The following is a 19,080-nucleotide window of genomic DNA, read 5'->3' as shown; positions in this document are numbered from 1 at the left end:
GGCAAGTTAAATAATCATACTAAATGTAAAAGTATAAACTGTAAGCACAGAAAGCAAAACGTTATCTAGATTTGTCTAATGCACCCTGTGGTGTGTAAGCCATTACGAAATGTCCAAATCTTATTTGATGCTTGGGTGGTTTGTTCTTTGTTGTATGTCCTACATGGATATACAGTAAGGAGGTTCACAGTTATAACCATATAATTTAAATTACTGGGACTTACCTTGGCAAGTTTTTCTGGTATCAGCTCTTCTTTGGGTCCACCAATTTCCTCATCTTCATCCTCCTTCTTTTTCTTCTGGTTTTTTAGCTGTTTCTCCTTTTCTGCATTTTTTTTCTCCTCCTCAAGCTGTGCTTTCTTTTGAGCTCTCCTCTGCTTGTTTCGCAGTTTCTTTAGCTCTTTATCTGAGAGATTTGCTGAAAGGAATAAAAATATTTTAATAAAAATTATACTTAGCATTTCACAAACTGTGCTGATGAAAGTGGAGCTGCAAATAAAATAATTACTACCGAACATATCTTCAGTTAAAATTTTAAATGAAATTATAATAATTTTAAAAAGTTATCTAAAATAATCAGAGCACAATGCAATACACGGGAATTAGCTATTTTTACAATTCATAATGGCATGATGGTTTTAAACCTGTCTAGACTTAAGTACCACTCACTCTCCCTTCTTTTAAGGGGTGAGCTACACAGTAGTAGTCTAGAAGAGCCAGAGCAAAGTGAAAATACAAGACACCTTGCCATTACTTTAAGGAACGGGCAGCTTGAGAACTGTTGTGGGAATTTGGGCCTTTAGCACAATATACTGTGTTAAACAGTTAGTGAAGCCATTGTTATATTTTAATAGTCATGACAATCTCTACAGACATTTATAATTCGTTATTTTCTTTCTCAGCAGTATCCTGTGGTGGCATTTGGTAGCTTTTAAATTTTAGTGAAGACAGCCCTTCTAGTAGGTAAGTTTGGCTCTCAGAGTGAAATGGAAACACTGGTAACATTAGTGATGCTGTATATGGAGCAGCAGGAATGTACTATTTCTGCACAATGATTGTTTATCTTCAGATAAATGTTATATACATTTCTACATAACATTTGTTACTTATTATTATTATTGTTATTACTTATTATTATTATTGTTGCTGTAAATATACTAAATATGTCCAGCACTCTGCAACTGAGTTATCCATAACAGATAATTTATTTTAATATAGTACTATAAATCCAAAACATTTAACTATACCTGTGTCTGCTTCCAACTCCTTGTTCTCATCTGTTAATGGGTTGTCATGCAGAGTCAAGTATATCTCAATTGCTGTTCTTGCCGCCTTGAAGTAGAATGGGTGCATACGCAAAACATCTTCTAATTTTAGCAAATCCACATAAGACCGCAGTGTCATTTTCCTCATGCAGTATGTGTGAAAGTCAAACTGGTCATCTGTAATCTCCACAAAATGCTAGTGAACACATGATATAGAGGAAATAAAACGGAAACTCAAATTAAAAACAGGATGCATTATTAAAAGCTGTTCTAAGTGCTATCTCATAAATACTCTAAACATTGTAACAACTGAGCAGTATTTTATTTTAGATTTAGTGGAAAAGAGCATTTTCTTTATTTAAAAGGAAAACAATTATTGCAACTTAAACACTGTGAATCAATTTTAATTCAAATCTATTGGCTTTAAATTAATTTAAAGTTCCATAAATGGTGAAGCAGGAGATACTTAAAATTATACAGTTATACACACTGTATCTTAGTTCTCTAAAGAAAGAAGCTATGAAAATTTTAAGAACCTGGTATACTATGAGACTACTGAGAACAACAACTGAAAATAATGATAAAGAAAGACTATTTCAGTTTTAAGTGTTACTTTAAATATGCAGGTATTTTATTCAAGAACAGGAAAGTGAAAGTATTCTGAGTATACTTCCTTATGAGAACAATCATACACTTACTGAAAGCTCTTAAACTGGCAGATTTTGAGAAAAGCAGCGCAGTGTGAATATTACAAGCAGGTTTTTTCCCTAAATCTCTCTAATCTTTAGTGTGGATAAAGGTGGAACTGCAGCAAAATCTGAAGCATATTTCTAATGCAACTAACTCAACTGAACAATACTACATGTAATCGCACATCTTAACATGAGGCTCAACATAAAATCTGTGCCAGGATACAGCATACTTATAACATTTGTCAAGAAATGCATTTAAAGTTTGATAGGAATCTGCAAATTATTTCCAAAATCCAAACTTAAAGACAGTTCTTTAATACAAGCATAAAGGAACTTAACTGACATTTAACAACCTGTTCTTCAAACAATTCTACTATAAATTAAGGCATTCTGCGTTTGACTTTATATGTTTTTATTACCTATAGAGATGAAAAATTCAGAAGATTTGTAAGAAATAGTTTCTCTTTGTGTTTTGGAGTGAACTACTGTTCTTAACTACAAAGGAATAATCAGGAAAGAAAACATGTAATTCACAATTCAAAAGAATAGATAAGTTAGCAAACTGTGTTCAGTTTAATAAAATCCCACTTACTCTTTCAATTTCATGGCACTTTTTCAGTGCTTCCCCAAATTTGTTCATTGATTTGTACGCTAATGCACACTCTGTTTGGAACCACATACATTGCATTTCATTAAGATTTTCCACAGCTGAAGCCCCTTCCTACAAAGACAAATGGGTAAAATGCATATTATAAAGTAGAGAAATACCCAATAAAAAACAATGAAAAGGTACAGTACATTTGTTAGGTTTCTAATCTGAGTAACTTTGCTGCCGTGGATAAGGATTGTTTCACGGTTTCTGTCTCTTGTGAGAGACATGTTAACTGAAGAGCTAGTTGTGCTGGTGCTGACGACACTTTTTTGGGTATCTGACTGGGGTACTGTGAAGGGAAAAGCACCATTATTCTTCGAACATTTTGCATGTTCAAATGCCTTTTCTACTATTTTATTTGTTGATTTTTGTTTAGTTTATGTGAGCTTTGGACTTACAAGACCAGAAATAGACAAAAAGAAGCAAACAACATATTTTGACTATCTGAAAAAAAGCAAATCTTGAAAGATTTGTACACTAAGCCTAAACCATACCCAACACTATCAAACTACTTTCTTTGTTATATATGAGCATTATTAGAAAGAACATTCATTTTCAAATTTTATTACCTATTTGTACCATAATCATACTGCTCTGAAAGTAATTTGAAATTTGTTACAGAAATGTTTTTAAAGGAAACATTTATATGGAACAGTCTTGATCAAGCATATTTGATTTAAGGTCAATTGCTTACCCTTGTGAATTTAGAACACATCTCTTCAGCTTCCTTCACCATATTGGCCTTTAACATGTATTTTGCGCACTTTGAATTGATAAATCTATCGGCAGTATCAAGTGCCTGGGCTTCATCCATCCACCGTGCTGCCTCTTTGATGTTGCCAGCGTGCTGTTTTTGGGGAACAAAGACAAATTACAACAAAATGGGGAGTGGATCTGGGACATGATTAATTATGTATTACTTTTCAACAACTGTGCATTAGTGTACACAAAACTATGTTAATAAATCTGTCCAACCAATTAATAAATCTATCTGGAGGTATTTTCTTGAGACAAAGATTAATAGGACTTGTATTCCAGTGATACAGCTGAGATATGGGATTGACAGTGTCTTCTTACAAAAGCCAGTGGGGCAGCAATCACAAAGTGGGTCGAGATCCTCTGCACTGTGTAATTCTAAAACCTCTCCTAGTTCACGAATATAGTAAAATGGCTAGGTAGTCTTTGGGTCGTTTTTTTCCCCCCAAAGACCACACGCAGCTAGTAGGAGTAGTAGTAGTTTATTTATATAGCGCCCTTCACAGACAAACGGTCACAGAGTGGTGAACAGCAAATACAGTACAAATACAACAAAGCAAAACATAAACAAAACCAATAAAAATAATAAATAAACAAACTGGAACTATTCAGCACTGATTAAAAGCTTGTTTAAAAAGAAACGTTTTTAGTTTGGTTTTTAAAAGAATCAACAGACTTGGCTGCACGCAGATCACAAGGCAGGCTATTCAATACTCTTGGTGCCACGGATTGAAAGGCACAATCCCCACGAGTTTTTAGTGAGTGCGGTGGACAACTAGAAGGCCCTGTTGCCCAGATCTAAGAGTCCGACAAGCTGTATAGCGTTGGACCATACTAGTTAGGTACTCAGGAGCTTGTCCATGAAAAGCTCTGAAAGTACCAAAACTTTCAAACGAATTCTATAAAATACTGGGAGCCAGTGCAGTGTATGCAAAATGGGGGTGATGTGATTACGCCGGCTAGCACAAGTTAGGAGCCTGGCAGCTGCATTTTGGACTAACTGAAGACGCTAGTTTATTATAAACTGATACACAACCACCCTAAGAGCACTGTCAGTACTCTACCAGGACACCTTGCTTCCAGTGTGTATGTGTATATGTAACAGGGTGTTCCTGGTGCTCATATCTCGTGCTGCTACAACGGAGATATGGAAATGCAGGTCATATTCTCTCCTCAAAATGTTATCCTGTGAAGCCAAGTTTTTAATGTACTCAAGCAGTCTTAAAAAAAAAACAAACATATTTGACCTCTAGTCCTCACGTGTGTAAATTCACAAGACAAATAAAATGAAATAAAAATTTGGCTATTTATTTATTTATATAAATAAAAGCATAGTGTATAAAGTGAGAATTTGTTGTCTCAGTTAAGGAGACATAAAATAAACATGAAATTGTGCAATTTATAACTATTTTTTAAATAATTCTGAATGTAAATATTTTATGAAGAAGGAATACAATGAACCTCTCTATTTACAGGTCATTCTGTAGCACAATACCATAAACTATTTATATTGTCTCCTCAGACAAATACAAGAGACCAACTCTGGTCTGTACTCTCTCATAATAATTACATAGCCATAACAGCACATACTGATGACTGTGGAAAGAAGGCTGTAAATTGGATGGGCATGCAGCATTACAGTTGTAGTGCACAAAAGAAGCATGAGAAAATGGAGAAATAACTTGAAAGCTTACATGTTTCTATATACATATTATTAATATTATTAAATTTCTGTTGTATATGCAGTCAGTATACTTGTCTACTTATGTAACTCCTCATTGAACTAAAGAAAATACTTAAGAAAATACTTCTTTATACGCAATATTTTGTGTAAACACATGGTCTTCAATGGATTCCCTTGTTTTTCTGTATCAAGAACTTTTGCTCTTGAGGTTGTTCTAGACCAAGTAACATATGCTTATCCAGATATAAAAACTGGGGACAATGAATACCAAAATGTGCCAAGCAATGAAGACTGAAGAAATGGCACATGTGCCTGCTTGCCAAAATGTACCATGAAAATGAATGCAGTAATATTGTTATAAACATGCATATAAGCATCAGCATTAAATTCTTTATACTTTATGTAGGTTGTCCAAATTAAAGCTTCTAGTGTGCATTTATTACTATCTACATATTGCCAAAATGGAATAAACTAAATAGCAACTGTGTTACTCCTGATTGACAAGTAACAAAACTACCCTGCAATAATGTATTCTGAAATGAATAGTGCAGGCATTAGAACAGCCACTGAAAATTGAACCTAAGTGTCTTACTGTTAAATTAAAAGACTTTAATTTAAAGGTCATTTTAAAATATCATTTTACTATCATTATTACTGTCTTACATTTATTGTAGTTAACTATAATGTTGAACCAAAAAAAAACGATGCCATTGTATTTTATAATCATTGTATGTGTTTTTTTCCATTTAATTATTCATTTATAGATTGCTGTACCTTTTCATGTGATTATTTCATAATTGCCACTTTACTTATTTCAAATGGTATTCCATATAGTTATCAACCTCTACCAGCAATATTTTACTTGATTTTATTTTGTAAGGAAAGTACTTAAAGAGGAATAAACAGAAAGGTAGCAAACAATAAAGGAACTAACATGGTGAGTTATCATATGTGATCATTATAAAGTAACTCAATACAATGTTTAGAAATATATACAAGACAAAAACAGTATATGAGTAAGTGGCACAACACTATAATAATCTCCAAAACAAAAAAATAAAATGTACACTGATTAACAGTTTTTCAGGAGTAGGGAAAAACTGACATATGCACATGAAAAAATAAGTGGAATCTTCGCAACCAAAACCTACAATAAATTTGTTTCTCCCGGTAATTCTCTGCAGAATTTTAAATGGTCTTTATTAAGAGACTATCAGATACACAGTGGATTTCAAGGCTGAGAAACTTTTGTAAAGAACAAGCATAAATGTAACTATAAAGCTGTTCCCTTGAAGACTATCTTGTTGAAAAGAAAAAAAAAAAAAAAGACTTTAAAAAGACTCAAATCAGAATCAATATTATTACCTTATAGATTTTGGCTTTGACAAGGAAGAGTTCTATAAGTGTAGGTGTGCTTTCAATAGCAGCATTTATATACTCTAATGCCAGGGTGTGTTGCCCAATTTGATCATAATGTTGGGCTAAAAAGTACTGAACCCACAGTAGAGTTGTTGGAGGTTCTTCTTTTCCATCATCTGTAAGACACACAAGGGAAATTCCAATAGCTTAATTTTTTTAACCAATAAGTACACAAAAGCTCACAGATATAACACAGTATAATGAACATATGGTATGTGTTTATATGCAGGCCATTTTGAAAAGATTTAGGCCATTTCATTTTTTTAAATTTTGCTAAAAATAAGTATAAGTGATTTACACAATTTACCTTTGCAAAGAAATCACCATTTCATTTCTACAAATGTTCTTTATTGGAATGTTCATACATTCCTAGGCCGTCTGAGATATATAAATTTACCAGTTTGTTCTTTGACATTTCCTCAGTTTTCTCTTCATTTGTCATGTCTGTGACACCTCCTGGGGGAAATTGCCCCTCGGACATCCTAAACATTTCAACAGGCTCCTTTTGATGCAGTGAAACAGTGGTCCTGCCTAACTGCTGAGCTCCTACCCTATCACAGACAGCGGATACCAGCAACGTCATATTGGTCACCTGTAATCGTTGACTCTGTATTAGTCATTACCCAGATCATGTTATCATAAGTGAGGACTGGGCTATAATCTGACCAGTAAATATAAAACTTCTTCCAAGAACTTCGCTACAGCACCATTACCTGGATCAGGGTCTGCAAAACTGCTTTAGCTGCACTGATTTGTCACCTGTGAAAAAGACACTGATGTACTTGAACTCCTTTATGTAAGGATGACTAATCATCCATTACTTGCAAGGGGCATGCCACTCTTTTCCAGAAGAACAACACGATTGAAGATTGCAAGCTGTTCCAATGAGCAATGGAGATCAGTTTGAGAGCATCGTTGTCTGAAAATAGCAGTGATGTAACACTGAGGCTCTCCAAAACTGATATTCTGCACATGAAAATCATGTGAAGGAGAACAGGCAAGATGCAGCCATTAGGCAGATCTGAATGGGCTCTCCTTAATGCAGTCAGTAAACATAATGTTCATTCTGCAAATACAGAGACTAAATGGAAAGCAGCAGAACTCCTGGAACCTCTTGTTTATATAGCACCTTCCACAGGATACCATTAAGTATATGGTCATAAGCTGTTTAAAAGTGTATAAGAGTATATAACACACGTAGACTGGATTTGCAAAATCCTATGACTTCTAAAAGTAGTAACACAAGAATAAATAGTTGGTCCATTGTTTCAGGGACAGGGTAGAATCAACAGGTTTCCTGGACCTGTAATTTAACTACTTTAGATGGTACTGTCCTTGAAAAGGCATGTTCGCCAGAATATTCCAACAATATCAAAATGCTTTTACTATTTAGATATGAGTGTATGCAGTAGTGCTGGGCGGTATACCGGTTCATACCGAAAACCGTTTTTAATTTTTTTTATGATACGGATTTTTCTTATACCGCAACACCGGTTTAAATTGCCTAAACGACGTTCGGAACGTGGTGCAGCGGGAAACTGTTCAAGTGGGGACCTTTTTCACTGCTACACTGCTAAACACAGATTTGTTGCACTAGGGCTCTTTTTCACTGCTACACCACCAAATAGTGGGCGGTAGCACAGGAATGCTGTGTGGTGAAAATGGACAGAGAGCCTGGAGATACTTTAGTTTTAAAAGGTCAGATGTGTAAATACTGTTTCTATACTACTGGATAATACTGCAAGCCAAGTTGTACTTGTTTTATTTGTTTTCAATACAGTGTAATGTATCTGGGTACTGTGTAATAGTGTGACGACATGTTTTCAAACCCCGTCTTAAGTTATATAGCACATTAAATGCTTTGTGTTAAGTGATTCTTAAACTGACTTCTTCTTGCACTAAGAAGAGGCGCCGGCAGCGAACCCCGCACAGAATACATTCACTTTATGATCTTCCTTCTGTTTGAACATTTAGAATGCTAAAATAAATACTTAATATAATTTTCATGGTGAAATGCATTAAAGCATGCATTAATCATATGGGGGCATGGCGGCGTGCCTGTCTTGCATTTCCATGTTTATCTGGTGGGATTACTCGGCGTGCTTCAGTTTCCTTTCAAAGTCATGTAGGATGTGGGGTTTTGTTGTGCTATATTGACCCTGCTAGTGTATGTTTTGCTTATATTCATCCTTTGATGTGCTGGCGACTCGTTCAGAGATGGGCGCAACTCTGAATGGATGGCATAATTAAACATGTATAACAAAGATATTTTTAAAGTTCTGAACACTCCGTGGGCTGAGTTTATAACTAGTTTTAATTTCACAAAGACGTTTATCGTGTGGTGATTGGTTATGTGGAGAAAGAAAAAGGATGTATAGGAACTGGGGTTTTAGTACGTCAGATAGAGACAGCACGCGTGCAATAAAGAAAGCCCGCTCAGAAGAACATGCATTGAATTCTGTGTTCGTGTCTCCGACCACCAGATCATAAACCCAACATTTATACAATATTTAAGTTAAACCTGTGCGATACCCATTCATACATCCAGTTTTTTGGAGCCTCGTCACACCTGCGATAAAGTTCTCTACACTGAACATAATAGTGCAACTATCAGTAATAATACTATTATTTATTTTATTGTTATTATTTATTAGTTTAAATATTATGCAGTTTAATGATGATAAAGTTGTTTAAAAAGTGACTTTAACGTGTCAGTGGACAGAGATTGTTAACATTAACAGAAAGTGTAGTTCATATTCAGTGCAATACAACTTTTGACAAGCACTTCTGGATATTTTACTAAGTCTAAATGCCTCTTTGCATGGTTGAAAAAATGTTGTCAAAATTATAGTTTAAGTTTTTGCAAAATTTGTTCAATAAAAAGGTTCTATATTTTGACTGCATCTGTCATGCAATGTGATACCTTCTCCATTAGTGCCACCCCCTTGAAAACTATCACTTTATGGGGCAATGCAAACCTGTATTAATACTTGTGTGCACATTAAAATGTTTTTTTTTTTGTACAATGTACAATACTCTTGACAGTGGAATAGGTTATTCTTAGCCAGTAATTCCAGTGGAAAATGTGGTTAACATCCACTCATGCATGGGGAAAAAAATACCGTTGAATACCGTGAAACCGAGATAATTTAGAAAAATACCGTGATATAGAATTTTGGTCATACCGCCCACCCCTAGTATGCAGCCTGTACTCTTACCACTATGCAGATTTTTAATCACAGCAGTGACCTAAGGCACTGATTGGAATAGATTCTGATACAGGGGCCTCTATGCCTTCCCAAAAAAAAAAAGTTGATGGTAAAATTTCCCTGCCCTTAATAAAAGCATTCTAGACATTCTTTATGAGTTGTCAGAAAGTTTTCCAGAACCTCTGTGGTCATCCAAATATTATTCACGGCTTTGCCAATCTCCACCCACATACAGGCATTTGCTCTGACCATCACTACAGCCTCTACTACTCAGTCAAATCTTAAAAGACTTTTTTTTGCTGATAAGCACTCGCTACACCTGCTAAGTCACTCCAAATTTAACAATGTTGAAATAGTTTCATTGCCACTATTTAGCATGATATCTCCTTTTTATAATTGTTGAAAAAGAAATATTTAAGCATAGTTGTTGAGTCTGTTGTGTAATGCAAATGAGAAATTAATGACACTAAACTCAAACTTATGAGTGAAAAAGTTAATTTGTAGAAGGGGTAAACCTTTTAATTTTGTCCTTTTGTCACGTGAGGCATCATAGAGAGTTTTGGTAATACAGTAGTTATGCAATGAATGATACCAGATATATCACTTCAGAGAAGTGCTAAAATTCCTTCATTGCAAATACTCTATGAAACTATTTGAAGGGTGTCTAAAAATTATATAATGGAAAGAATGCAATAAAACAAACTTCAAACCCAATGATTCATGGGTTCTAGAAAGTTTTTTTTTTTCCCCTCACATAACTCAGTATTTTAAAGCATCTGGTAACTAAACTCAGGAAATAAACCTTTAATAGCTACTATAAATCACATGTAATAAAGCTCTCAAATTCAATATTGTTTCTTACTATAGGCATATTTCATGTGTTCGCTTTTAAAAGGTGTAGAAAATGGAAGTGTGTGTGTGTACAGGGAAATGTTTTATTAATTGTCCAACCATAAATTACCTGAGGACAGATGCCTGTGGTAGGCATTGCATCAGTAGTAACCTTGCATACAAATCAAAAAGCAAGAGAACTGGTGCAAGCCAACTCTTTCACGGAAAACAAGCCGACATCCAGTTTAGACAAGAACTGTTTGGTTAAACAACACATCTGTTTTGATGTTTTCGGACATGAAGTGTATTATGTCAGCTTCACATTCATGGAAGCCAAAAAGTTTGGATATCTGATAACTATTGATCTGCAAGGGTTTGATTGTCATTTGGTAGTTCATATTGGACAAGTAATTTGCCATTGGACTAAACAATAGGATACAAGGAAAATGGAGCAATATTAAAATTTGGAAGATGCTAGGGTAATCTCCCAGAATGCCTCTCTGTGTTCTTAGCCATTATTCACCACATAATATATTTTTTGTAATTACATTACTTCTTTTACTGTATATAATTTTGAGTTTGTTTGTCAATAAACTGTTACTCACTATAAAGTACATCTGATCTTTGATTAACACCAAATTGGTACAATCCTTTATCCTATGGAAACATGCTGGAAACTCAGCTTCTGAGGTTCATAATTAGTGAGAATTCTGTCTATAGTTAGGTTTGAATTAAATGTAACACACATTAATTTAAGCCAGCTAGCCTCTGAAGTTTTATTCTGAAACATACGCTAAGGAACAGCGTTTAGTCTCTGTGGTTGTTATAATTCTTGTAACACATACTAAGATAGCTACTTATCCCCTCTGGTTTCATTATAAAACATATGTTAGTTAACCTCCTTAGTGTTAGACCCGAGCATCACTCTGGCTGTAAAAACACTGCTAGAAGTGTAAGTCCTGCGTGTTACTAGGGCAACAGTATAGACTCTTCTAGTGTAAGTCCCAAGCATTATTCGGGTTGTAAAATTGCCAACAGCGTTGGTACCAAGCATCACTCGTGCAACAGTATAGGCGTGTCTTATGTTAAGCGTCAGATCAGAGCATTACCCAGGCAATGATGTAAATGTGCCTTCTCCTAGCCTCAAAAGGCCTCTCATCAGCAGTGATGACGAGATGAATCTGTCTTCAGGCAGTCAAACTGAAATGGTCAGTGAAACTGAAAGTGATTCTGGTGAATCCAAAAGTGACGCTCGCATCACTCACACATGTGCAGTGTTCTGTTCATATTCATCATCATTATTAAACTTTCTACATTTCTGACTTTGTACTTTTAGTGTTTTGCATGTTTTACAGCAGAAAGACGAGATTTAATAAAAATGTAATTTTTCAAGATAAAATATGCAACGCTTTTTACATGTTTTTTTGAGACAAAATAAAACACTAAGGAGGTTAAATGGTCCTTAACTTCTGACATTACATATAAAAGGTGAGTATTATTGCTACTATTGCTATATTTCCTTCTAGATATAGAACCTAAAGCTTTGTAAAAAAAAAAAAAAAAAATTAATGGTAACTCAAACAATACAGTAATTTATAATCAATTCATAACTTGCTGTAAAAATAATCTTTAAATATAAGTAATAATTAACAATAAATTGTCAGATTAAGGGATCTGCACCCTGGTTATCACTGGTTAAAAGGTTTGACAATGGAACATTAAAAGTTGGTGAAATAAACAATTAAAACAACAAGCATAAATGCACAATTAATAAATGCAATACACAGCTAAAAATGCCTAAAATAGAAATAGATTATAAAACCTTAATACAAAATGTGCAATTTTTGCAAGAAGTTTTGAGATTTCTTACTTGTTCACAGATTAGGTTTACTTACCATGTTTGCTAAACATGCGACAGCTTTTTAAAGTGGTTTCATAGCCAACTACCAATTCTTCTATTATTGACACCTGTAAGTTAAGGGCCACAAAAATATATATCAAATTCTGTGAAAGAACAGATTGCTCAAAATATATGACTAACCCAAAAAAAAAAAAAAGTAGAATATTTAATTACATATTAATTAAAATAGATGGTAAACAAGTTTAGAACGTTTAACCTGATAAGTCTGGTATATGGCAAAATGCAGCGTACCGGTGACCCACACCAGACCCAAAGAGCCTCAATTGCAACAACTTGTACCACTTTGACTTATGGCCAAATTGCCGGTCCCAAATGGAGCTGCAAGTCAGCGAATGTCTGTAGTAAACTTACTTTAATAAATTCAACACTGTTGAAATGTTTACAGAAACTTGATTTAGTCATTGCAACCAAAAAAAATTATTTTTGTTGTGTGTGCTGCTGCTATATTGTTTCCAGGTTGCTTGGACAGGCCCTTGGAACCTGTAATGTTGCAATCGTACCTTTGCTCATTTTATGCATGTGCAGCCTTAACTTTTCAGTTTCACCTTTGTGCTTGAAACATGGAGCCTTTTAACACTAGAATTACCAGAGTCTACGAAAAACCTGTAGATCCAGCCCACCTTAAAACCGTTTGCACCTCTCCGCCAGCGTCTTTTGTCTTCTAAATGTGCCGATTAAGATGAGCAGCAAGCATCTGGCTATCCCATCCCCCACCGTCGCTGCTTCTGTCCTGTGTCACATCATCAATAAACACTAGTGTCCCAGTGCCACTGGCAGCCATGCACGCCCAAGCCATCACACTGCCTCCACCGTGTTTTACAGATGATGTGGTATGCTTTGGATAATGAGCTGTTCCACGCCTTCTCCATACTTTTTTCTTGCCATCATTCTGGTAGAGGTTGATCTTGGTTTCATCTGTCCAAAGAATGTTTATCCAGAACTGTGCTGGCTTTTTTAGATGTTCTTTAGCAAAGTCCAATCTAGCCTTTCTATTCTTGAGGCTTATGAGTGGCTTACACCTTGCAGTGCACCCTCTGTATTTACTTTCATGCAGTCTTTTCTTTATGGTAGACTTGGATATCGATACGCCTACCCCCTGGAGAGTGTTGTTCACTTGGTTGGCTGTTGTGAAGTTGTTTCTCTTCACCATGGAAATGATTCTGCGATCATCCACCACTGTTGTCTTCCATGGACAGCCAGGTCTTTTTTGTGTTGCTGAGTTCACCAGTGCTTGCTTTCTTTCTCAGGATGTACCAAACTGTAGATTTTGCCACTCGTAATATAGTAGCAATTTCTCGGATGGGTTTTTTAATGTTTTCGCAGCTTAAGGATGACTTCTTTCACCTGCATGGAGTGCTCCTTTGACCGCATGCAAAATCGTCCACATGCAAGCACCACACCTCAAATCAACTCCAGGCCTTTTATCTGCTTAATTGATAATGACATAACGACGGACTTGCCCACACCTGCCCATGAAATAGCCTTTGAGTCAATTGTCCAATTACTTTTGAGCCCCTGAAATGAAGGGATTGTGTTTAAAAAAAATGCTTTAGTTGCCTCACATTTTTATGGAATCGTTTTGTTCACCCCACTGAATTAAAGCTGAAAGTCTGCACTTCAACTGCATCTGAGTTGTTTCATTTAAAATTCATTGTGATAATGTACAGAACCAAAATTAGAAAAAAGTTGTCTCTGTCCAAATATTTATGGACCTAACTGTATATTTCAAATTATTGACCTTTATATTTAAAAATACATTCTTACCTTCTCCTTGTCATGATACAATGATTTGAGGGTTGTAAAGACAGGCGGGCAACCTTTGCTGAAATTCATTCTTAAATATTTATCCAAACATTCTCTAAATTTTTCTCCTAACAAAAGAAAATGAATTAACTTTAAATTAAAATAATCAAATAATTCAGTGTAATTAAAATAAATAATTCAGTGATAAAGACTTTGATTTTAAAATCACAGAAAAGTAGCCTGTACACATTTTAAAATAACCCTATAACCAATATGGCAGCTTTTTAAATTTTATTTTAACATTCAAGAAATAAAAAAAATTCACTGAGGTGGGCAACTCTTGTCCTTGAGTGCCACAGTATATGTGTATATTTGTATGTATGTATTTATGTATGTTTGCTTCAAAACTGTTCCTTCATCAGAGGTTAATCCTTGATTTTTATTGTATAGATGGGCATTTCAGAACATTTTGCATTTGAATACAGTACATTTGACCACTGTGCTTTAAAATTGAACAATAAAAAATAACCTATGGCATACACAGCAAGACACTAGCAAATGGTTTCATGTTCCAGCTACTATATTTACGTCAAGCATTATATAGTCAATAAAAATCAAAATACTCTGTAAACACTGATGGAAAAAATACTTTTGCCATGTGCAAAATGATGTTTTAAACAATAATCCAAATTTATAGTTTGTTAGTATAAAATCTATGGAGGGATTATAAAGTGAGTTTTAAAGGATCCACGCTAAGTGTATGTAAACTTCTGCCTCCATTATTACATTAGGCTTGTTAGCTTCGCTTTCTCCAAAAATGTTACATTGGCTATAAATGTACTTGATTTATTTCTTGAGTTACATGTCTATAACCAAGGCACTAATGTTATCCATTCCGTCAGAAAGACAAAAAACATAGATTATTGTATTATTTACTTTTGATTTTGGACATTTATATGGACTGTCTTATGTAGGATTATTTCAATGTCTGTTTCATCTCATATTTGAATTGTCATATATTACTAAGAAATCATGACATTTTGACTACTCCTATCTTTATAAAGATGATGCCCTGATGTTAAATCTGATTAATCAATTAAAGCAAGGATATGCACTAAAAGAAATATCGACTGTCACATGTATTTGGGGAAAAATAAAAATCTTAATAGTAAATTAATTAATATTTTCAAGTTTTCATAGTAAGTCACCCATTACATAAAGCTTTAAAATATTCAATATCAAAAGATGCAATGTTACATTAAAATGATAAAAAAAAATTAAATAAAATTAAAAAAATTACCAGATAAAAAGACTAACGGCAGCCTCCTAGGCATCAGCCCTTTAGGAAATTTTGTCCAGGCATCTTCATAGATTTTGTGTCTTTCTTCTACATTAACTAGAGGAAAAAAAATAATGAAGGCTAAACACTAAGGTTTCTTCTTTCTTTAAAGCAAACCTATTAAAAGCTCCTGCACAGAGAATGAATTAGTACAGCTCCAGCTGCAAGTTTTTTCAATTAATCAGGAACTGGAAGAGAAAGAAATGAACTCAAGACTTGTCTTTATAAAATGGACAAAATGCATTTAGAATGGTAATTAAAATGGTATTACTACCATTAACCAAGAATATTCATGAAAATACAATATGCTAACATGTAATTTAAGAGTCTTATAAACAAAACTGAACTCATCAAATTCAGTTTATTTGACATCTTAAAACTTAGGATGTCAAATAATTAAACCTTTTAATCATGATTAATTGCAAAATGGCACCTAATTAAATCTTGATTAGTTGTATTGTTAACCAACATAGTTCAGCAATTAATGTCTATTAGTTCTGTGAACTTGACTGCTGTGCAATTTCTTAGCTGCACTTCTGTCTTTTACACAAATCCTTAATACATTCATGGATAGATTCCATAGATTTTGCTGCCTAACACAGACTTTAACAGCAGCACCATGTATATTTTGTTCTGAAATGATAAGTCATGGGCATTGTACATTTGTGATATTTAAGTTAATCCACACTAAGTTTACAACTATTGACAATTTTGTCCTTTGAACTATTTGGGAGAATTTTAAATCAAAAGCAACTACCATAAATTTTATATTTTTCAGCCATCATTAATGGAATACCTTAGATCAGGAGTTCCCAAACTTTAAGACAAGGCACCCCAATTATCACCTGGTCAGAGCCCCTAACAAATTTAAACCTAATGTTTTAAAGTCGGGTGTGATGATGGATCTTGGTTTCTACTAACAACAGTCACACACTCTGATTTTAGATAACAGCAGACCTATTATTCAATTGAAATGCTTAGCCACAGTAGGCTATTGACACATGTAATTAAATGTCATTTTTTTATGGCACCTCCAGGAATCCCATTTTTTCCAGACTTTAATTGTTAAGTACTAAACTCTTATTAGGCACATCTAAAAGAGAAACTTCTTAACTCCCACCCAACCCCTAATATTGCATTAGCAGATTTTAACAAGTGATTGCAAAGAGTTGTGTGGTTGTGTTTGTTTTTTAGATTGCACATTAATTGCTTTTTTTTTTTTTTAAATGAATTATTTTTTAATAAACGAACAGAAGCATACAGTGGAACCTCGGTTCACGAACATCTCGGTACACGTACAAATCGGTTTACGACCAAAAACTTCACCAAACTTTTGCCTCGGTTCACGACCACACACTCGGTATACGAACAAGCCAGGTTCCCTTTCGGTTTGTACATGTTCAGTCTCTCCCTGTGCAGCGAGCAAGAGAGAGAGTGCGGCACACACACACAGGCAGCGGGAGAGAGAGGCAGCACGAGAGACAGAGGCACACACACAGGCAGCACGAGACAGAGAAAGCCGCGCACACACACACACACACAGGAGCGCGCGCGAGAGAGGGAGAGGGAGGGACGCATAAGGTAGAGAAGGCTTGTTTTTGTTTTCAGTTCTGTTTACAGTGATCGGTTCGTAGCCTGCATTGTTGCAATGTTACTTTTCTTGGTGATTTATTAAATTACGGATTTTTCAAATGTTCTTTTTTCCCCCGTGCTTAAAACTCATTTAAAAAAAAAGTGTTTTTAACGAGCGGTTCCTAGCACTATAACACGAACTATTGCAGTGTTAGTTTTCTCTGTTGTTCAAGGTTTTCTCAGTGTTATTCAATGTTTTTACATTAGTTTACTATTACGATGTGCATTCTATGGTATAATTAACTATATTTGTGCTTAAAAACTAAAAAATATATATATTTACATACAGTTCGTATGGTCCGGAACGGATTAATTGTATTTACATACAATCCTATGGGGGAATTGCTTCGGTTCACGACCAACTCGGTTTACAACCAGAGTTTTGGAACAAATTATGGTCGTGAACCGAGGTTCCACTGTATTTTGTTAAAGAAAAAAATTAGAAAGCCTAACATTTTCATATTTTTAATTTACAAAATGTATACAGTTACATATTAATCCAGATCAAAAAAAAGAAGAAAAATATGACAAGTTACATATAACTCTAGGCAAAACAAACAGGAAAATATCTCCAAGTAAATTGTGAAGGTTAAATATTTTTGTTTTATATGGTGTGTGTGGTGCTTTTACGCACACTGATAATATATACAGAAATTATTTAAGAGACCAGGGCAGATGTTTGAGAGAGTTGGCACAACCTTCCACAGAAGCTCTCCTGAAGTGGAATGCCCACTGTGAGAAGTGCTGGTAAGCATATTAAGCTGTAACAATTCTCCAAATCAATGGTTTGGTTCGGTTTAGAATTAAATTTTTAACCCATGGATCAGTTTAGAATAAACCAAACCTTTCTGGGTTTTAGTAAATCACCAACAATTAGAAACACTAAAGAGGACACCAAAGAACAAATTAACTATGTAAACACAAATAAACAATTCTTTAAAGACCAGTCTAAAAAAAATAAAAATAAATTAAAGCACAAAAATAAACCGTTGTGGGTGCATTTAGTTAATCACACAATTAACTTTTAAATTTTTCTTCAGTTTGTCTTGTCCACATTCTCAGGTGAAAGGCTTGCTCTCTTGTGCGGTGACAATATCCCCCACACTACACAAAACCCTCTCACTGGGGATAGATGTTGCTGGAAAGGGCAGAGATATAAGATGTTGATCAAGGGCAGTGCTCACATAAAGAAACTGAATAAGTGTTGAGCAGTCAGGGTATCAGTAGTTGAAGTCAGATGCAATGGCAGATTTGACATCTACTGAACCGGAGTCACTCTGCTACATGGATGCTAGGATTGCGTTTTTGAAACTGTTCGCAACTGTTCAGTGCTCAGAAGTTTTGTCACCATTTTCAATAGTTTGAGAACATGAACCATGTCCTCAGCTATTTTTAAATCTTCAACAGAGCAACAATGTCCTTAATGTTCCTCTAACACTCCTGTCTAAGTGCTGAGAAAACTGCAGTGCTCAAGAATGTCATGGCTTGAGTTCCACCTAGTAGGAACATCCTTAATAAGCTTGTGTAAAGTAAGCTGGAGGACCTCTTGTTTTTCCGCAGTAGTAGTGCTAAAATATAAAAAATTACCACTTTTCTCACTCTGTCTAAAAGTCAGGCTATCTGTTAACATCCATTCCCTTCTGTGATATCAGGCTAACTCTGTGTGCAAAGTATTGAATGGGTGGTGAAAATCCAGCCGCTTCTCTTGGCAATGTTGTCATGGGAATGGTGACTTTTGGTCTGTTGATTTTCCACTCTGCAACAGCTTTCTATAATATTTCTGACAAGCAGTCACTTGTGTGACTTTCAAAGAAAGTATATGTCTGGAAAACAGGGTTTGCAATTACCAAGTTGTCAGTAATGTAGTGCGGCATAATTGTGATGAAGCTATCTGTTACATCCATCTGTAGTTAAAGTGATGAACTTTGCATTGCTCT

The 19,080-nt window shown here is 34.9% G+C and overlaps 1 protein-coding gene across 1 annotated transcript in view; it reads right to left on the bottom strand.

The window, feature by feature from the left end:
- Positions 1-19,080, bottom strand: part of LOC114651748 (N-alpha-acetyltransferase 15, NatA auxiliary subunit) — a 122,616-nt gene that overhangs the window by 12,216 nt on the left and 91,320 nt on the right. Inside the window, exons 8-15 of the mRNA XM_028801696.2 lie at positions 15,473-15,568; positions 14,194-14,300; positions 12,404-12,476; positions 6,415-6,584; positions 3,304-3,456; positions 2,550-2,678; positions 1,248-1,461; positions 225-418 (exon numbers count right to left, since the gene is read on the bottom strand). Of these exons, the coding sequence (XP_028657529.1) occupies positions 225-418; positions 1,248-1,461; positions 2,550-2,678; positions 3,304-3,456; positions 6,415-6,584; positions 12,404-12,476; positions 14,194-14,300; positions 15,473-15,568 (1,136 nt within the window). The remainder of the gene's footprint in view (positions 1-224; positions 419-1,247; positions 1,462-2,549; positions 2,679-3,303; positions 3,457-6,414; positions 6,585-12,403; positions 12,477-14,193; positions 14,301-15,472; positions 15,569-19,080) is intronic.

Source organism: Erpetoichthys calabaricus, chromosome 5, assembly GCF_900747795.2.
Source record: "Erpetoichthys calabaricus chromosome 5, fErpCal1.3, whole genome shotgun sequence".
Taxonomy (NCBI): domain Eukaryota; kingdom Metazoa; phylum Chordata; class Cladistia; order Polypteriformes; family Polypteridae; genus Erpetoichthys; species Erpetoichthys calabaricus.
Note: the sequence above shows the minus strand (reverse complement) of the source record. Positions and strands in the feature narration are given on the sequence as shown.